Source organism: Epinephelus lanceolatus, chromosome 21, assembly GCF_041903045.1.
Source record: "Epinephelus lanceolatus isolate andai-2023 chromosome 21, ASM4190304v1, whole genome shotgun sequence".
Classification (NCBI taxonomy): Eukaryota; Metazoa; Chordata; class Actinopteri; order Perciformes; family Serranidae; genus Epinephelus; species Epinephelus lanceolatus.
In genome coordinates, this window is record NC_135754.1 from 28634118 (window position 1) to 28649018 (window position 14901).

General features: G+C 43.9%; 1 protein-coding gene across 1 annotated transcript; it reads right to left on the reverse strand.

Moving 5' to 3' along the window:
• Nucleotides 1–2165: 2165 nt before the first annotated feature.
• Nucleotides 2166–14309, reverse strand: trim8b (tripartite motif containing 8b). Its single transcript, XM_033611172.2, has 5 exons — nt 12096–14309; nt 5083–5178; nt 4688–4953; nt 4442–4557; nt 2166–4338 (listed from the first exon to the last, which is right to left on the reverse strand). Exons 1-5 carry the CDS (start codon nt 12699–12701, stop codon nt 3635–3637), a joined length of 1788 nt encoding a protein of 595 aa, XP_033467063.1. The 5' UTR covers nt 12702–14309; the 3' UTR covers nt 2166–3634.
• Nucleotides 14310–14901: the final 592 nt, after the last annotated feature.

Genomic DNA, 14901 nt, shown 5'->3' on the forward strand with positions numbered 1-14901 from the left:
TTTTCCACTCCCTGTTTGTTCACTCAAAACACATTAGCACAAGTGGGTCGTCCCTCCTGTGTGAACGGGGCTCAAAGTGCTGTTCGGTGGGGAAACATTAACGCAACATCTTAATCAGGCTGAGGGGAACAAACACCGACTGACTGCTCATCTCAAGACTTTTTCTCTCCATCCTGTTTTCTCTCTGCAGGCCTCCACCCACACATGCTCATGAGCCCTGTTTGTACAGCGCAGACACAGAGATATTTAAAGTTTTGTTTAAACGTCCATCTGTTAACGTGTCTTTTAAGTAAAATAAACACACTAATAGCCTGGTGGATGAGTCGCATGTTTAAGAAAGAACAGCAGAGGTTGGGCGGTTGTTCGGGTAGAAGTGGAGGATGTCGTTTGTTTTACAAGTCATATGAAGAGTAAGCAGATGACTGTGTAGGGATGACTGTATGACCTGGAAAAAGAAACATTCAGCACGAAACGAACACTGAGATTCTGTGATTGGAGACGTTAGAAATATTAGACTGGTGATACTCTGTACAATCCCATGAAAAGACAGAAACCAAGTGATAAGTTAAATCCATGGTTGTTCAACAGGACCAAAAGTCTCTGAGGTTGTGTTAATAAATGCGTTAACAATATAAAACGATATGAATTTAAATTAAGCTCATTTACAGTAATGAATGTACTTTGGTGGAAGTTTGTTTGGTTTCAAAGAACAACTAACAGTTCTCGAAACGTCAGAGTCTCCCAATTATTAGGAGTTTGATGGTGACGTGAGTGCCAGTTATAAGTCAGAAATTACAATAACTCCAGTAAGACTTGAATGCAGCATTATCATGTGGTCATTTATTACTGTCCTACAAAATGGCCCCTCACTGTGCCCCGAAAAAGACGTCATGTCATGTGACTACAGCAAATGCCGATAGCTCAAAATCACAGATTATTTTGTTGTCTCGAGAAAACAAAATGCTGTTTCCTCTTATTACTTATGTTTGTCAAAATTAAGGAGAAATGGGAGTTGGTCAACTTCTCATTTCTGGTTACTATAAAACAAGATTGCCTGCTTGAATGACGCAACTGCAGCAAACAAAATGAAACATGTAAGGCGGAATTTATACTTCTGCGTTGAATCGACCTCCCCAGAAATGTAACCACAAATCGCGGCGACGCAGACCTCCTGTCTATTTGTGTTAGCTCAAACCATTTCCCTCAGTGGAAACAAAGCTTTTATTTACTTTAATTTCACAGATAAGAAACAATAAATTGTGAAGACAGTAAAGCCTCCACAAAAATAGCATTTTAAGTCTTGTGCGTGATTTATCCTGGCTTCATATGAGCAGAGGAAATCTCTGCTCATCGCTAGGCTAATTTATACACTGTAAAATGCCATAGGCTTGTGCTAATAACGTTAGCATGTTGTATTTGTTTGGAAAACGTGTTTAGTATAAGACAGTTGTTTTGTCAGTGAACCTTGTGAGTTGTAATGGAGCCAAATTTTGTAACGTTACCTTTGTTAAATGTTGCTGTTGTCCCTGGCTTCATATGAGAAGAGGTAAGTTTGCTAGGTGCAAGGCTAATTTATACAATGTAAAATGCCATAGGCTTGTGCTAATAACGTTAGCATGTTGTATTTGTGGGGAAAATGTGTCCAGATAAAGACAAGTGTTTGTCTGTGGATGCTGCGAGTTATAGATAAGATTACTGTAACAATTAATTCTACTACAAGCAACAAAATTCCATCAGTTTTCTGAAGCTGTTAATGATTTTTACTAATTCCAGGCGAGGAAAATGAGACTTTTCCAGGTTTTCCATGACCCTGACATTGAGGCAAAGGAGCCTGTTGGTGGCACTGAAGACCTCACAATTAAAACTATTAATGACTTTTACATCTTAATATTTATAAAATGGAATTTAGGACATTTTAAGACTTTTAAGGACCTGCAGACACCCTGTAATAAAGAACTAAAAATAACCAGGAAACATGCTGCAATAATAACTTCTCTATTCCCAAACAGTGCAGGAGTGTTTCTATCGTCAAACCTGAACCTTCTTCAGATCGAAGCGAAACAGGAAGCACAACGTAACAAACGCATAGAGTATCGCCACCCTTATCCTTCAGACGAACATGAGAAAAAGGGGTTTGCAGATACAGAGTTGACAGCAGAGACTGGTTTAAATTTGTTCGTTTATTTGGAACCCTCCTCCAAATCACGTCTGTAATTTTTCCATTTCACAAAATATTTACAAAAAAAGATACTTTTATGTTGTTGTTTTTTTCTCCTCTTTATGTTGACTGTTGTAACAGCTCCTTTTTAGGATGATAACAATTGCTTACATCTCGCAGTCCAGAGTCTTGTTCTTTTAGAAAAAGTTCATGAAAAAAATTCCTCCCACCCTCCTTTTCTTCCATACACTCATTTTAAAACTGCATACGTTTTGTTCCCCCCATTGTTCTTCTTTTGAGTGCTTTAAAAAACTCTTCCTTGCATGCTTTCAGCTGCAAACAGGAAGCCAAGAGCTCGTGTGCTTATTGAGAGGAAGTGACATCTTTGCCCTGCAGGAAGTACAATTACAGCATCGTCAGATCCTCCAGATGCTTGATTGGTTTGGTCTGTCCAGTCTTGCCTTTTTCTCTACGATCACAGAGTCTCTCTAGACAAGCGTGAAACCTACAGATGTACCAAATAACACAAAGTCATAGTAATTACTAAATGGAAACAGTCTTTGTCAGAAGTTTTTCTGTCCTGTGGGAAGCCTGATAGCAGGAAGGGAGTGCTAAGAATAATCCCCAAAACTCTTTAGGCCGGGGTCGACCGGCCCTTCGGATACCGCTCTAGTGTCTCTCTGCGGGTCGGCATCTGTAGTCCAGGCATAACAAGGCGTCCACAAGAGCATTGTGGGTGTTCCATGGAAGAGCGTTTTGTGTTCAAGCCGTACGATCCATCCCTGAACTCAGCAAAGAAAGGAAGAAGTGCCATGACGATGAAAATCAAGAGACACAAAGGGACTGTGGACCCTCTTTAAAGGATCGACCAGACAAAGTGAGCTGGGCAGAGAAAAATATGATGCTAATAACATAAGGCAACTGACCTCAGTACAACTAGAGGGGTGATTATATCAGAGAAACATGAGGCGCTAAACTGGAAAGCTCAACACTGCACGGTTTTAATCTCTTTTCCCTTTAGCGTCAGTGAGAAGCCGCGGAGAGGCGTTTTCTAGTAAAAGTTCGTCCCCTATCAATCCACCTCCTGATCTATAAATAAAAAAGATGCATGTCACGCTCTCCTCTGAGGCCTCTCTTGTCTCTGGTTTATGTGTACGATGCTGAGCTAAGTTGTGCCAGAGTGAGCGCGTTGGCTTGTTTATGCGTTTTACGTATAATACACTACATGAAACACTGACTGAAAATAAAGGAAAGAAGAAAATAAAAACACAAAGAGATCAACCCTGCCCCCGAATGTGTGTACGTATTCTAGATCTGTGTGTGTGTGTGGATATAAATCTGAATATTTTAAGGTGTGTATAGTATAACTGTGTTTTTTCCGGTTAATAAGACGGTAAAAGTGTGCTATTTTGGTGCCTGTCTTTATATCCAAGTGTGTGTGTGTGTGTGTGTGTGTGTGTGTGTGTGTCTACTCTGTTAACTGGTGACGTAGTGCTTTGTAGAAGGCTGCCCGTACAGCCCGTAAAAATCTGCATGTCTGTGTGTCTGCGAGGCGTCTATCCAGTCCCTCACTGCCAAGCCCTGCATGGATGGACCTCCAGAGGCCAGGCCGGGAGGAGGGGGGTAGTCTTGGGCGCTGACCCAGGGGAAAGAGCCAGAGCGCGGGTACGGGGGATGGCTGCGGTGGCCCGACACCGAGGGCACTCCGGAGCAGTAGCAGTTATCCATTGTGCACACCAGGATCTTACGGCCACCGTATTGAGGCAGCACAGCCTGCTGGGAGGAGTGCGAGGAGCTGCTGCCTCCAGGAGGAAAGTGCGAGGAGCCGAACACGGAGCCTGAATGGTGGTTGGTCAGAGAGCCGCTTCCGCTTCCCGTCCCGCCGCTCTCGCTGATGTGAGGCGGGCCGCAGGGGCCGAGAGGCTGCTGATTGGTGGACTGACCTTCTCCGGAGGCAGAGCTGGAGCCCAGGTAGGGCTGCTTGGCTAGCGATGAGGAAGAAGACGAGGAAGAGGAGGAGGAGGAGTCCTTGAAACCAGGAGCGGCGTTTTTTCCGACGTTCCCGTTTCCCTCTGGGAAGGCAGTGGAATGTTTCCGTTTCTCTGCTCCAGAGCCGGAGCTCTGACCGCTGGGATACGCAGGGACAGACTGCAGGAAGGTCGATGGAGGGGTGAGGGGAGCTGAGGGGAGAGAAGGTGTGTGAAATAAGGGATGAGTGGAAGTTCAAATAAAAATACATCCATGACAATGATTAAAACCTGATAAACGTGTTTGAGATTCTACCTTCCAGCGTTCTCTTCAAGCTCTTCTCTCTTTTTGAGATTTCTGAGAGGAACAGTTTAGAGTTTAAATTCCCCACTTTGTAAGGAGGGAGACTGCTGCCCACACATGCCTGAGACCTGCATGAAGTGCCAAAAGACATGCAAAATTCAAGATAAGATGTCAGCTTGGAAACATCTCCGGCATATTATAAACCCACAGGCAATTGTTAAAACATCCACTTTTAAAAAAATCCATCGTTTCTCTCACCTGTCTGTGAGGATTTTAACCGGCTTGGTGTTTTTCATGAAGCTCAGCTCCTCCGCCTTACTGAAGGCCGTGTGGATGGAGCTCAGCAGCTTCTGGGCCTCGTGGCGCTGCTCGCCCAGAGCTAGAACCTGGGCAGCGTTCTCCTGGCAGAACCGAGCCTGAGCCCGGTCCAGAGCCTCCAGTGTCCGACCGAGATCCTCCTCCAGGAGCTGGTGCATGCGCTGGTACTGCAGACGCACCTCCTCTTTCAGCTCACACACCCTGTCCTGCAGAGGAACACACACACACACACACACACACAAGCATCACTCCACTCTTTGTGTTACGCAACGGTGTGTGGAATCTCTGACAATGTGTGTAGTTTACGCCCACAGATTCAGGGTGTGAAAACATACCTCCACCACACACTTGTCAGAGTCGAGTTTGCAGAGCTGTTCTTCGATCTCCTGCACTCGCTCCTCCACGCGCTCCTGCTGTCGTAACAGGCTTTGCTGTGAGGTGAGGGGGAAGAAAGAAAAAAGGGTTTTAAGCTTTGGGAAGTTGTGACCTCAGCTAGCCACTAGCATCCCCTCCCCATGCCGGAGATATTAGAATCCGGGAGCCGGCTAATTTAGTCTCCAACCAACACACAATCCCTGTGGGGGAGGAGGGAGGGTGTGCTGTCATAGCAACCAACAGCTATTTTGTGTTTGCATTAGTGAGGGAGGACTAATGTTGGGGGAGCTGGGGGCAGCAAGCAGAGATAGATAAATGGGCATAGAGAGGCAGAAAAAGCTCCAGCAGCTCTCCCCTCAGTGCACCTCCTCTCCGTACTTTAAAAGATGTATTCACACAGAAGAAGCTGCTCGGAGAGCTGCAGCAATGTTGTGGCAACAACACTTGTTATTTCTAGGACGATGATGGCATGCGAACAACAGCAGACGCCTGCTCGGGCAAAACTGAGATGCCCATCCGGCTCAGCTTGAGGCCAACATAAATTAAGAAAAACATAATTAATGGCTCCGTATGAGAGCAGCAATCCTTTATGTCGCGCTTCCTACGTTGTATAAGTCTCAGAGTAGGAATGTCATTGACACAGATTTGCTAATCCTTCATGTTATTAATATTTAATGTGAGATATGAATAATCCTCACCCAACATTTAATGACTGAGAGGCATGCTGATGAGATGGTACAGAGCAACATAATGTGCTTCTAACGTGATCCAGATTCAAATAAACAAGACGAACAGTGTTGGTGAGAATGTCAGCATGGTAGCATGCACAATGACAATGCTAATGTGCTTATGCTAAATAGGTATAATGTTCACCATGTTAGTATAGTGTTAGCATGCTAACGTTTGCTAATTAGCACTAAAAATATCATGTGTTTTGCAAGTATTTCCTCATGAACCAAAGTCAAGCTGCAGCTAACATTTATTTTTATTAGAGGTTAATCTGATTGCTACACTGATGACTACTAATCGATAAATGGTTAAAATTAAATTTAAAAAATAATATATATTCAGTTTACTATTATGTAAGACAAAGCAAAGCATAATATCCTACAGCTGGAATCTGGAAAATGATGTCATTGTCTAGAAATTATTAACTAAAACAATAATCCCGTGTACATTTGCCTATCTACAATATTGAAAAGAGGAGACTTCTTAGCTTTCAAATTTCAATTATAGCGATTAAACATTTTTGCAACCAAAAATAACCCTTCCATTTTCATTCCTTTAAGAGTCATTGTGACTGATAATACTAATATATATTCTGTTTTCTGAGATAGTTACTGTACCGTGAAAATCTCACACCATTGTAACCCTAGTTTAGTCTCAAGTTATTAGTCTAAAAAAGCCCCTTGTAATCTTATAAATGCTTGTTTTAAACAACCAACAGTCCAAAACCTAAACATGTTGAATTAACTATGACATACCATAAACAACAGAAGCAAATCATTACATTTGAGAAGCTGGGTCCAGTAAATTTTGTAATTTCTGCTTGAAAAAGGCCTGAAACTAATTAACTGATTATCATAATATTTGCTTTTTCTTTCTTTAGCACGACTAATCAATGATCATTGTTGCAGTTCTGTGCTAGATGAGGCAAAATAAAAATTCAGAGAGGACCTATTCTGCTCATTTTCAGGTTCATACTTGTATTTTGGGTTCCTACTGGAACATGTTTACACGTTTTAATGTTCATAAACACTTTAATGTCCTCATACTGTCTGTGCTGGGACACAGTATTCAACCCCCCTTTAAAAAAGACCTGTCTACTCTGATTGGTCAGCGTTTCCGGGTCTTACATATCTCGGCGTCTCTGTGCCATCATTGCAGACGGGAAATGACTGTAACAGAGAACACTGGAATTTCCTCTTGTAAAAGAAAAACAAACAAACAAACAAACAAAAAAAAAACATTGATAAAATCTTCTAAACACCGAACACGTTCTAGCAAGAATACGATCTGAAATCATGGAGGAATTAACATCTGCAACCAAGCTTCCACGATGTTAGCATTAGGGAAGCACGCGATTAGTCATCTAAGCGATTAAACGTCCGCCCCCTCACTAATTGGCACCATAAATATTGGTGGTTATCGGTTAAACCAATTAGTGTTTTATTCATGTACGAGGCCGTTTGACTGTCATGCAGCCGCCCACCACTAGTGGGTGCTACAGAGCCGTCAGACAGCAGTCCCCCTCCCCGCGGTAATGCGCGAGTAGACTGGAGTTTAATTATAATTTAGATGTTTTTTATTAACTTGAAGTGACTTGCTGTCATTTCTGTCAGATAAACTGCAAGGTTCAATGTGCCCCACTTTTGACTCAGTTTACGTCATGTTCACTTTCATTACACACGGCGCAAAGTGTCTCGTACTTCAGCAGCATTTAAAATCCGACATGGTTGTTGAAGATTGTGATTAAAGTCTTCAAAGGGCTCTTAATGCACACAATGTTTTTTGGGACAATGTTTCAAATACTTAATTGTTCTAAATTTTGACTAGTCAAATAGTCTAGGTTAAAAATTTCATTCAGTCGATAGGGAAATTAGTCGCCAGGAACATCCCTAGTTACCATGTAGCTACATGTAGCAGTGTATGTAATGTTAATATAGGAATCCGCCATCACAAGGTAGAAAACGCTGGACACAGAATTCATAAAGATTTGAAGCCTAAGGATATTACTCACAAGGAACTTTTACATGTGTTTACCTCATTATTTTAAACTTAAGCCACGTTAAACATGAACATCCGACATTATAACATTATACATGTATAAGTGACAGTAATTAAGGAAAAGCTTAACAGATCCTCTTTAAGGGGAACATGAATACAACATTTCATGCCGATAGCTGCTGAAATAAAGGGATTAAATCTCTCATTAATCCCACAACTCAATGAGCAGTTGTTTGTTTCAGACTGCAGGTCTGTCACAGTACCATCATCATCATCATCATCATCATCCAATCATTCCAACTACACAGCAGCTGATTTTATCATTAGTGATCAGCTGCTATAGAGCTCGATAGGAATGAAAACCTGCTTAGTCTTGGGCCTCAGTGGCACATGGTTGGAAACCACTGCCCTAGATATCTCTCTCTCACACACACACACACACACACACACACACAGTTGGCATGGTGAGATCCAGAACTGTGACCTGGTTGTGCTGATTGATTGAGTTAGGCTCAGAGCAGAAGCCAGGGGAAAAACAGGGTCGAAGGAGCCGAAGCTTCCCTGAGGGGGGGAGCAGCTAAATGTATGGGATACCTTTGGGGGAGGGAGGGAGAGACAGAGGGGGGGGTGTAAAGAGGGGAGGGCGCTCTTTAGCTGTCATTTCACCACAGCGTCTTTTCCATCAGAGCCACCAGAGCAGGAGAGCAGGGCCAGGGGGAAGGTCGGTCCTCGCCTCGAGTGGCTGGTGGATGGTGTGAGAGGGTGAGGTGAATTCAGTGGAAGGGGGTGGGCTGACGAAAGTGAAGAGCAGGGGGTGTAGAGTGGTGTGTGTGCTGAGGGGGCGGGGGGTCCACTCTACATTCCTCAATTGCATTCAACATGGAGGATGTTTTAGTAGTCGCTACCACGCAGGTTCATATGGCTAAAATCAATATCACAGTGTAATAAGGATCATTTTTCTGATATTCCCGAGGAAATCATTCAGCAGAGGTGGTAAAACAACAAGATCTTGTCTTGTGATTATTATAGTAAGTAGAAGAAGGGGCCGCACTCATTGAAGATGCAGTATTTGCTGCTCCTTTTTATCGGATAAATTTGTATTTATTTTTAATGACGTTAGTCGAGGTTAAAGCCCGACAGAAATGCCAAACATTTACGTCTCAAATGTCAAGATTTGATGTTTATCTTTGTAATTTTGGACTGTTGGTCAGTCGAGACATTTCAAGATGTCTCCTTGTCCCGAACGCCTTGTATTAGACAGGACAGACTTAACCCTCATTGGCACTTGTCGGCTTTTTGGCTAATTCGGCGTGCTGAATTGGCGTTGGAGATGGCGGTTCAGCCAAGCCCGTGAGCAGTGAAATAAAATGAGGAAAGTAAACAAATGGCTTAAGTCAAGAGGGGGTGAGATTGAAGCAAACTTGGTAACAGAAACAGTTTGCAATTGTTTATTTTATCATTCACTAGCACACGGTAAATATCATTTGTTCTTTCAACATTCGGTTGTACTGTTAATGTGCTAACAGGCTAACTAGCATCTTGAATCCATCCTATTTGCCTTCCCGTTTCCGTTTTTGAATGACGAATACAGACTACCACTGCCTGCTACTATGGAGATTTAATTCCTCTTACACAGGTGCAGAATGTACATGCTAGCTGGCCATCAGCTGTAGTCTTTGCTGTATTCTCAAGTGCAACTTTTTGGTTGAGACACAGGCAACGTGAGGCGATGCAACAGTTGGCTTCAGGTAGTTCGTTGATGTTGGTTTGGTGTGTCTGGGCTTTAAGATGGGAAACATTATCCCTGCTTAGCAAAAGCACATTAGCATTATCACTGCTGTTCCTAGCATGCTAACACACCACACTACAGGATGGTTAACAGTAAGCATTTGACCATTTCAACGTCAGCATGTTGGTATAACCACAGATCATTTTCACAGCAGACATTTTGACTTGTCACCGTAGCACGATCACAGGTGTATTTAGTAACACTGATGATGGCTGCATTCCACGTAGGGGAGGTCCTGGTATTGTGCATGCTGGCTCACAGGGACACTGAGTCGTCGTTAATGTTGTATATTTCACCTGTGTTTTCTCTACAATGACATGTCAAAATGTCTGCCGTAAAAAAGCTCCATTGTGAGCATGTTGGCATGCAGCCCTAATTAAATTGAGCTCTACTTATCACCCAGACTGATTAGAGATGATGTAGGACAAGCTGTAAATGTGCAGGATTTTACAGCTTTTAAATTCAGCGCAGGTCCCACCCGATGGCCCTTCCTGTGCCCCAGGCGCCCAATTAACTATACATAAAGCTGAGTCATAGCATTACCGACAGGAAATACACCCGAGCATGACACGGTCGACGCCTAAACAGGGTGTTGGGTGAACAACATGAGTCACTGTGGCCTTCATGGTTCTCCCTCTGGTTAAACTACCCCGCCACACACCCCTTTAAAAAGAAAGGTGGAGGAAAACTAACCCGACCTCTGCTCGAACCAACGACAGCAAGCACCAAACCCCCAGGAAGGGAAAAGGTTAATAAAAAGAGTCCAAGTAGACTGCAGAATCAAGTGACGAATCACTTTAATCCCCTGTCCCCTTGTCTCCACTCCTACCCCCCCCCCCCCTCACAACTGGCGATCCCTGAGCTAGGATGCACCTGTGCTGGGGAGATAAGGCCCTCTGAGGGCCCCTCATTGTTCCACCCTTGACTGCATTGTTTGTCATTCCAACAGATGAGAATGGAGGCTGGAGTGGATCGCAACTGAAATGCACAAGACTCTCACACGGCGCAAAAAAAAAAGCAGTCAAAATGCAATTGTGTCTTAAAATGGGAAATTCTGTTTTGATAGACTGAAGTGATTTGGTAAATACACGAACCGCTGAGAACTGTGTGCCCAAAATTCTCCAGTGTTTTTTATTTGGCTAAAAATGACATTTAACTATGCCCTTTGTTCTGCTGACATTTCCTTGACGACTACAAGTGGATAAGAAAATGACCTCACCGGCTTGTGTGAAGCTACATTTTGGTACTTGAGTGGGAACTTAGCCAGCACTTATTGATCACTGATGAACTGACAAATTCTTACAAGAAGCGGTGACAACTAATGGTTATCTTCTCACCCACAGAGCAGGGTGTAAACACACGAACTGATTACTTTCTCAATTGTCTATACAATGTCTAGGAGTGTCCCAGAGCCCACCGTGAGGTCTTAAAACATCTTGTATTGATTGACCAACAGTCCAAAACCCAAAAGGTATTCAGTTCACTATCACATTAGATATTATTCAGATTTGAGTAGCTGGAACCAGGGTGGAGAAAAATATCAATTCTCGGATACTGTGATTCTCTCTTGATAGATTATATCTCAATACAAAAAAAAGTCAAAAATTCTCGACACTGATAAGAGCTGCTAACATCCATGCCACTGTCTCCAGATTCAGGTTGGACGGTGCGTTTAAAACCCCCCACATATTTTAGCTTGATTTTCAGACGTCTGGGGGGGCAACATCTGTCCAGCTTTGTTTTTTATTGCACCTGACGTAAGTTGTGGTCAACTCGTGAAACGTTCACTTCACCTGTTTTTCCTCTCCTGTGCTCTACTCTGTGTGTGTGTGTGTGTGTGTGTGTGTGTGTGTGTGGATAGGTGATAGGTGTCTGTAAAACACACAGGAGAGAATCTACCTCGACCGTAAATGAGAGCAAAACACAGTACAGACTCTCGCACTGAGCTGAAATGAAACAAGCGTTCATAAATTAGTTAGATAACATTAATAAAATATTTTTCATTCTTTCAGAGGGAGTAAGGGCTCTCATTGGGGGGGGTTGTCCCCTCACCGATGAAGGGAAATGGTTGGGGAAACACTGCAATGAGGAAAAATAATGTATACAAATCCAAATTTTTGATGCATTAAGTTGCATCAATAATCGTTTTCAAATTGCATCGTAGCCATGAATCATGAGGTGCCTAGAAATTCCCATCCCTAGTTGGAACTGGTAAATTTTTGCATTAAAAGGGATGAAAATGATTGTCAAAATAATTGTTAATTTTCTATTGATTAACCAATCAGTCGTTTCAGTTCTACTTGCAAGGTGTCTGATGTCTGCGCCCCAGATGAGCCGGTGATGACGTCAAACCACCAGTTGTATTTCTTTTTCTGCCACAGTGTCAGAGTGGAACTACACCCTGAAGTGAATAACCAAGTACGTGTTCGTTTAATGTGTATGATGTATAATTCTTACTCTGATGTCGTTGCGTCGCAGCTCCACGTCAGTGACGGCGTGGCCGTGGCTGGGGTGGCAGCGGGCGAAGCAGCAGTACTGACATACCGCTGTCTGCTCGGCCTCGCAGTGGTACAGCCTGTACTCGTCGTGCTGCAGGCAGGTCCAGGCCTTCACTGCCTCCGCCTCCACCAACAGGTGCCCGAGGGCTGAGCAGGGCTGCTGCAGGTGTGTCTGGACGTGGGACTGGCAGCACGGGGCGTTGCAGCGCAGGCAGACCTTCACTGCAGGGAGTGGCGGGCCTCGGCGGCACAGGATGCACTGCAGCGCCGGCGTGGTGGCCTTCTCCACGCTCAGGGCGTTGTACTTCTCGACTATGTTGGACAGTTTGTGGTTCTTCTCCAGGCTGGGCTTCTGCGTGTAAGCATGATTGCACTCAGGGCAGCGGGCCAGTGAGGAGTCTTTGGCCCAGGCCTCGCTGATGCAGCCCCGGCAGAAGTTGTGCTTGCAGGGCAGCTGGATGGGATCTGAGAACACGTGCAGGCAGATGGGGCAGATGAGCTCCTCCTCAAAACAGTTCCTCCACGTCTCAGCCATGTCAGAGGCCATCATGGTGCGGGCAGGCATACACTAACTGTTTCCCACTTCTACCAGACCTCTCTGTCCTCGCAGGAAACCTGACACTCTTAAAGTCTTGAGAGAAAAAGCTAAAAACAGACCCGATGCCCTCCTGAAAGATCAGTCTGCGTGTTTCGACCCTTGTGACCAAACTAAAGGAGACTCCCTGACAGATGACGAGTATTGCTTATTGCTGCAGCATGAAGGCAAATTCCAGAAAACTGACTGGAGAAGGCTTCAGGCTAGGATGACAACACCTTGGTGATTTCAACACACACAGCAGGGGCTGACGTTATGCAGATTACAGTAAACGGTGCTTTCCTTTCCTCTAAATCACACACACACATACACTGGGCCTGCCTTTACAGCTCCTGTGTTTATAGGCCTACAGGAAGCTAAAAGCCTGTCAGCTACAGGTAAACCATGAAACGCAAACAAGGCACAGAGAACTGAATATCTACACAATTACCTACACGACCATGAGGTGAATCAATCTCTGTGTAGCACATGGAAAGACACTTGATCCCTTTTTCCTGCTGCCTGCTCAGGCCCCCTTACCTTGAGAGCTTCCTTCACTTCACCCTCGGATTATGATTGACTGTGGACCAATTCAGACCAGCAAACGAAGCATGAAAACCACAAGAAAGGACTGCTCCAGTCCACACCCTGATTACTATTCACACACAAAGAGCTTTAAAGGAAAAATAAAACCCTGAAACTGTTTTATCTGGACCTCAAGGACGCTTGAATCCGTCAATAATCACAACGCAGCGCAATGCTTTTGTCCGCTGAATCATAAATAAGTATCCGAGGAGCCTCCACCTGCAATTTAATTATACATACAACCAGCGACGGTTTGGCAGTGGACAAGAAATACTGTTTTACAAGTCAGATTACCAACACAGCCACCCCAAGCCCTTCACTTTAACAAATTTCTATTTGATGAATAACGCCTGCTATGTGGCACAGCTCGCATATCTGTACACAAGGCCTCGGCTTTTTCTACCAGGTTTCTGTCGACAACAAAGGCCTTATAATCTCATTAAACAGGAAATCATACCCGGGCCATCATTTCGAGGCTGTTTACTGCATAGTTAATCGTTTTAATAGTCGAGTCCAGCTCCTGCGCACAAAACAAAGGGTTTTAGGATCCGCAGGAATGTTGGCTGCTGTTGCAGAGCCTTTTGGTTTCCCCCCTCCGACACATCTATCAAATATCTCCTCGGCCAAAGATTAGTATTTCATACAGCTTTTATCCTCTTTTCACTTTGGTCTCCACCTTGTTCACCCTGTCGTCGCCTCAGCCTTTAGCCAACAACATATTTTTCTACTTCCTTATCTCGATTAAATCGCGTAAATTACCTCAGACGTCACCTCACCATTTTCTACCAGGTACGGATAAAAACACTACATCAACCGACAGGCAGCGTCAACATCACCCATGGGCATTATTTTATAAAAGCAGCCATACTTGTGTTATTTAACTAATAAAAACACAAAAATATACCCTCCTAATCTTAAAGGGGACGTCGCTTTTCTGTCCTTGTTAGGGGTAGCTGTCATCAGCCATCTTGCAAATCCTCATTTAAAAAAAAAAAAAAAAAAAAAAAGGAGATATCCGCCATGGAGAGGCTGCTTCACCAAAGCTGCTTTTCGGTAGCTAAACCTACTCAGGCACATTAACGGCAAAGTCCCGTCATTTTTAAAGAGGAAAAAACGCCTTTTTGTGGTTATTGTAGGTCCAAACGGAGCAGGCTTGACGTGGGTATTTTTTAAGAGTCTCTATCTGGTCGGTGCTTCCGCCGCGAGTCGTCTCCGTGGGTCATAAAAATCCAACACGGTTGGGAATAATAATAATCGGTGTTTTCTCCCCCCTTTCTTTCTCTGTCTCTATCGGTCAGGCTTTAGAGAGAGGAGGAATGCAGACGAGCTGGACTGGTCTCCAAACCAGCGTCAAGGAAACCAGAATAACGGCGCACTTCCGGTGAAGCTTTTCAAAATAAAACACCGTCAAGCTCCACTGGTACATAAGCGTCTTGTTTGCATATTGATCAGTACTATGATTTTCTACTTCAAAGGTCCAGTGTGTAGGATTAAGGGGGGCATCTATTGGCTATTATTAAATGGTATATACTGTAAAACCATCAATAGCCCAGGCTATTATTTGCTTAAATCGCTGAAATCACCAGGCTTATATTTGGGACAGGCC

Coding starts and splice junctions, on each gene's coding strand:
- trim8b (XM_033611172.2), bottom strand. CDS start 12,701: ATGCCTGCCCGCACCATGATGGCCTCTGACATGGCTGAGACGTGGAGG. Junction 4,954..5,082: donor CTGACAAGTGTGTGGTGGAG/GTATGTTTTCAC, acceptor GTTCCTCTGCAG/GACAGGGTGTGTGAGCTGAA. Junction 4,558..4,687: donor GTTAAAATCCTCACAGACAG/GTGAGAGAAACG, acceptor CACTTCATGCAG/GTCTCAGGCATGTGTGGGCA.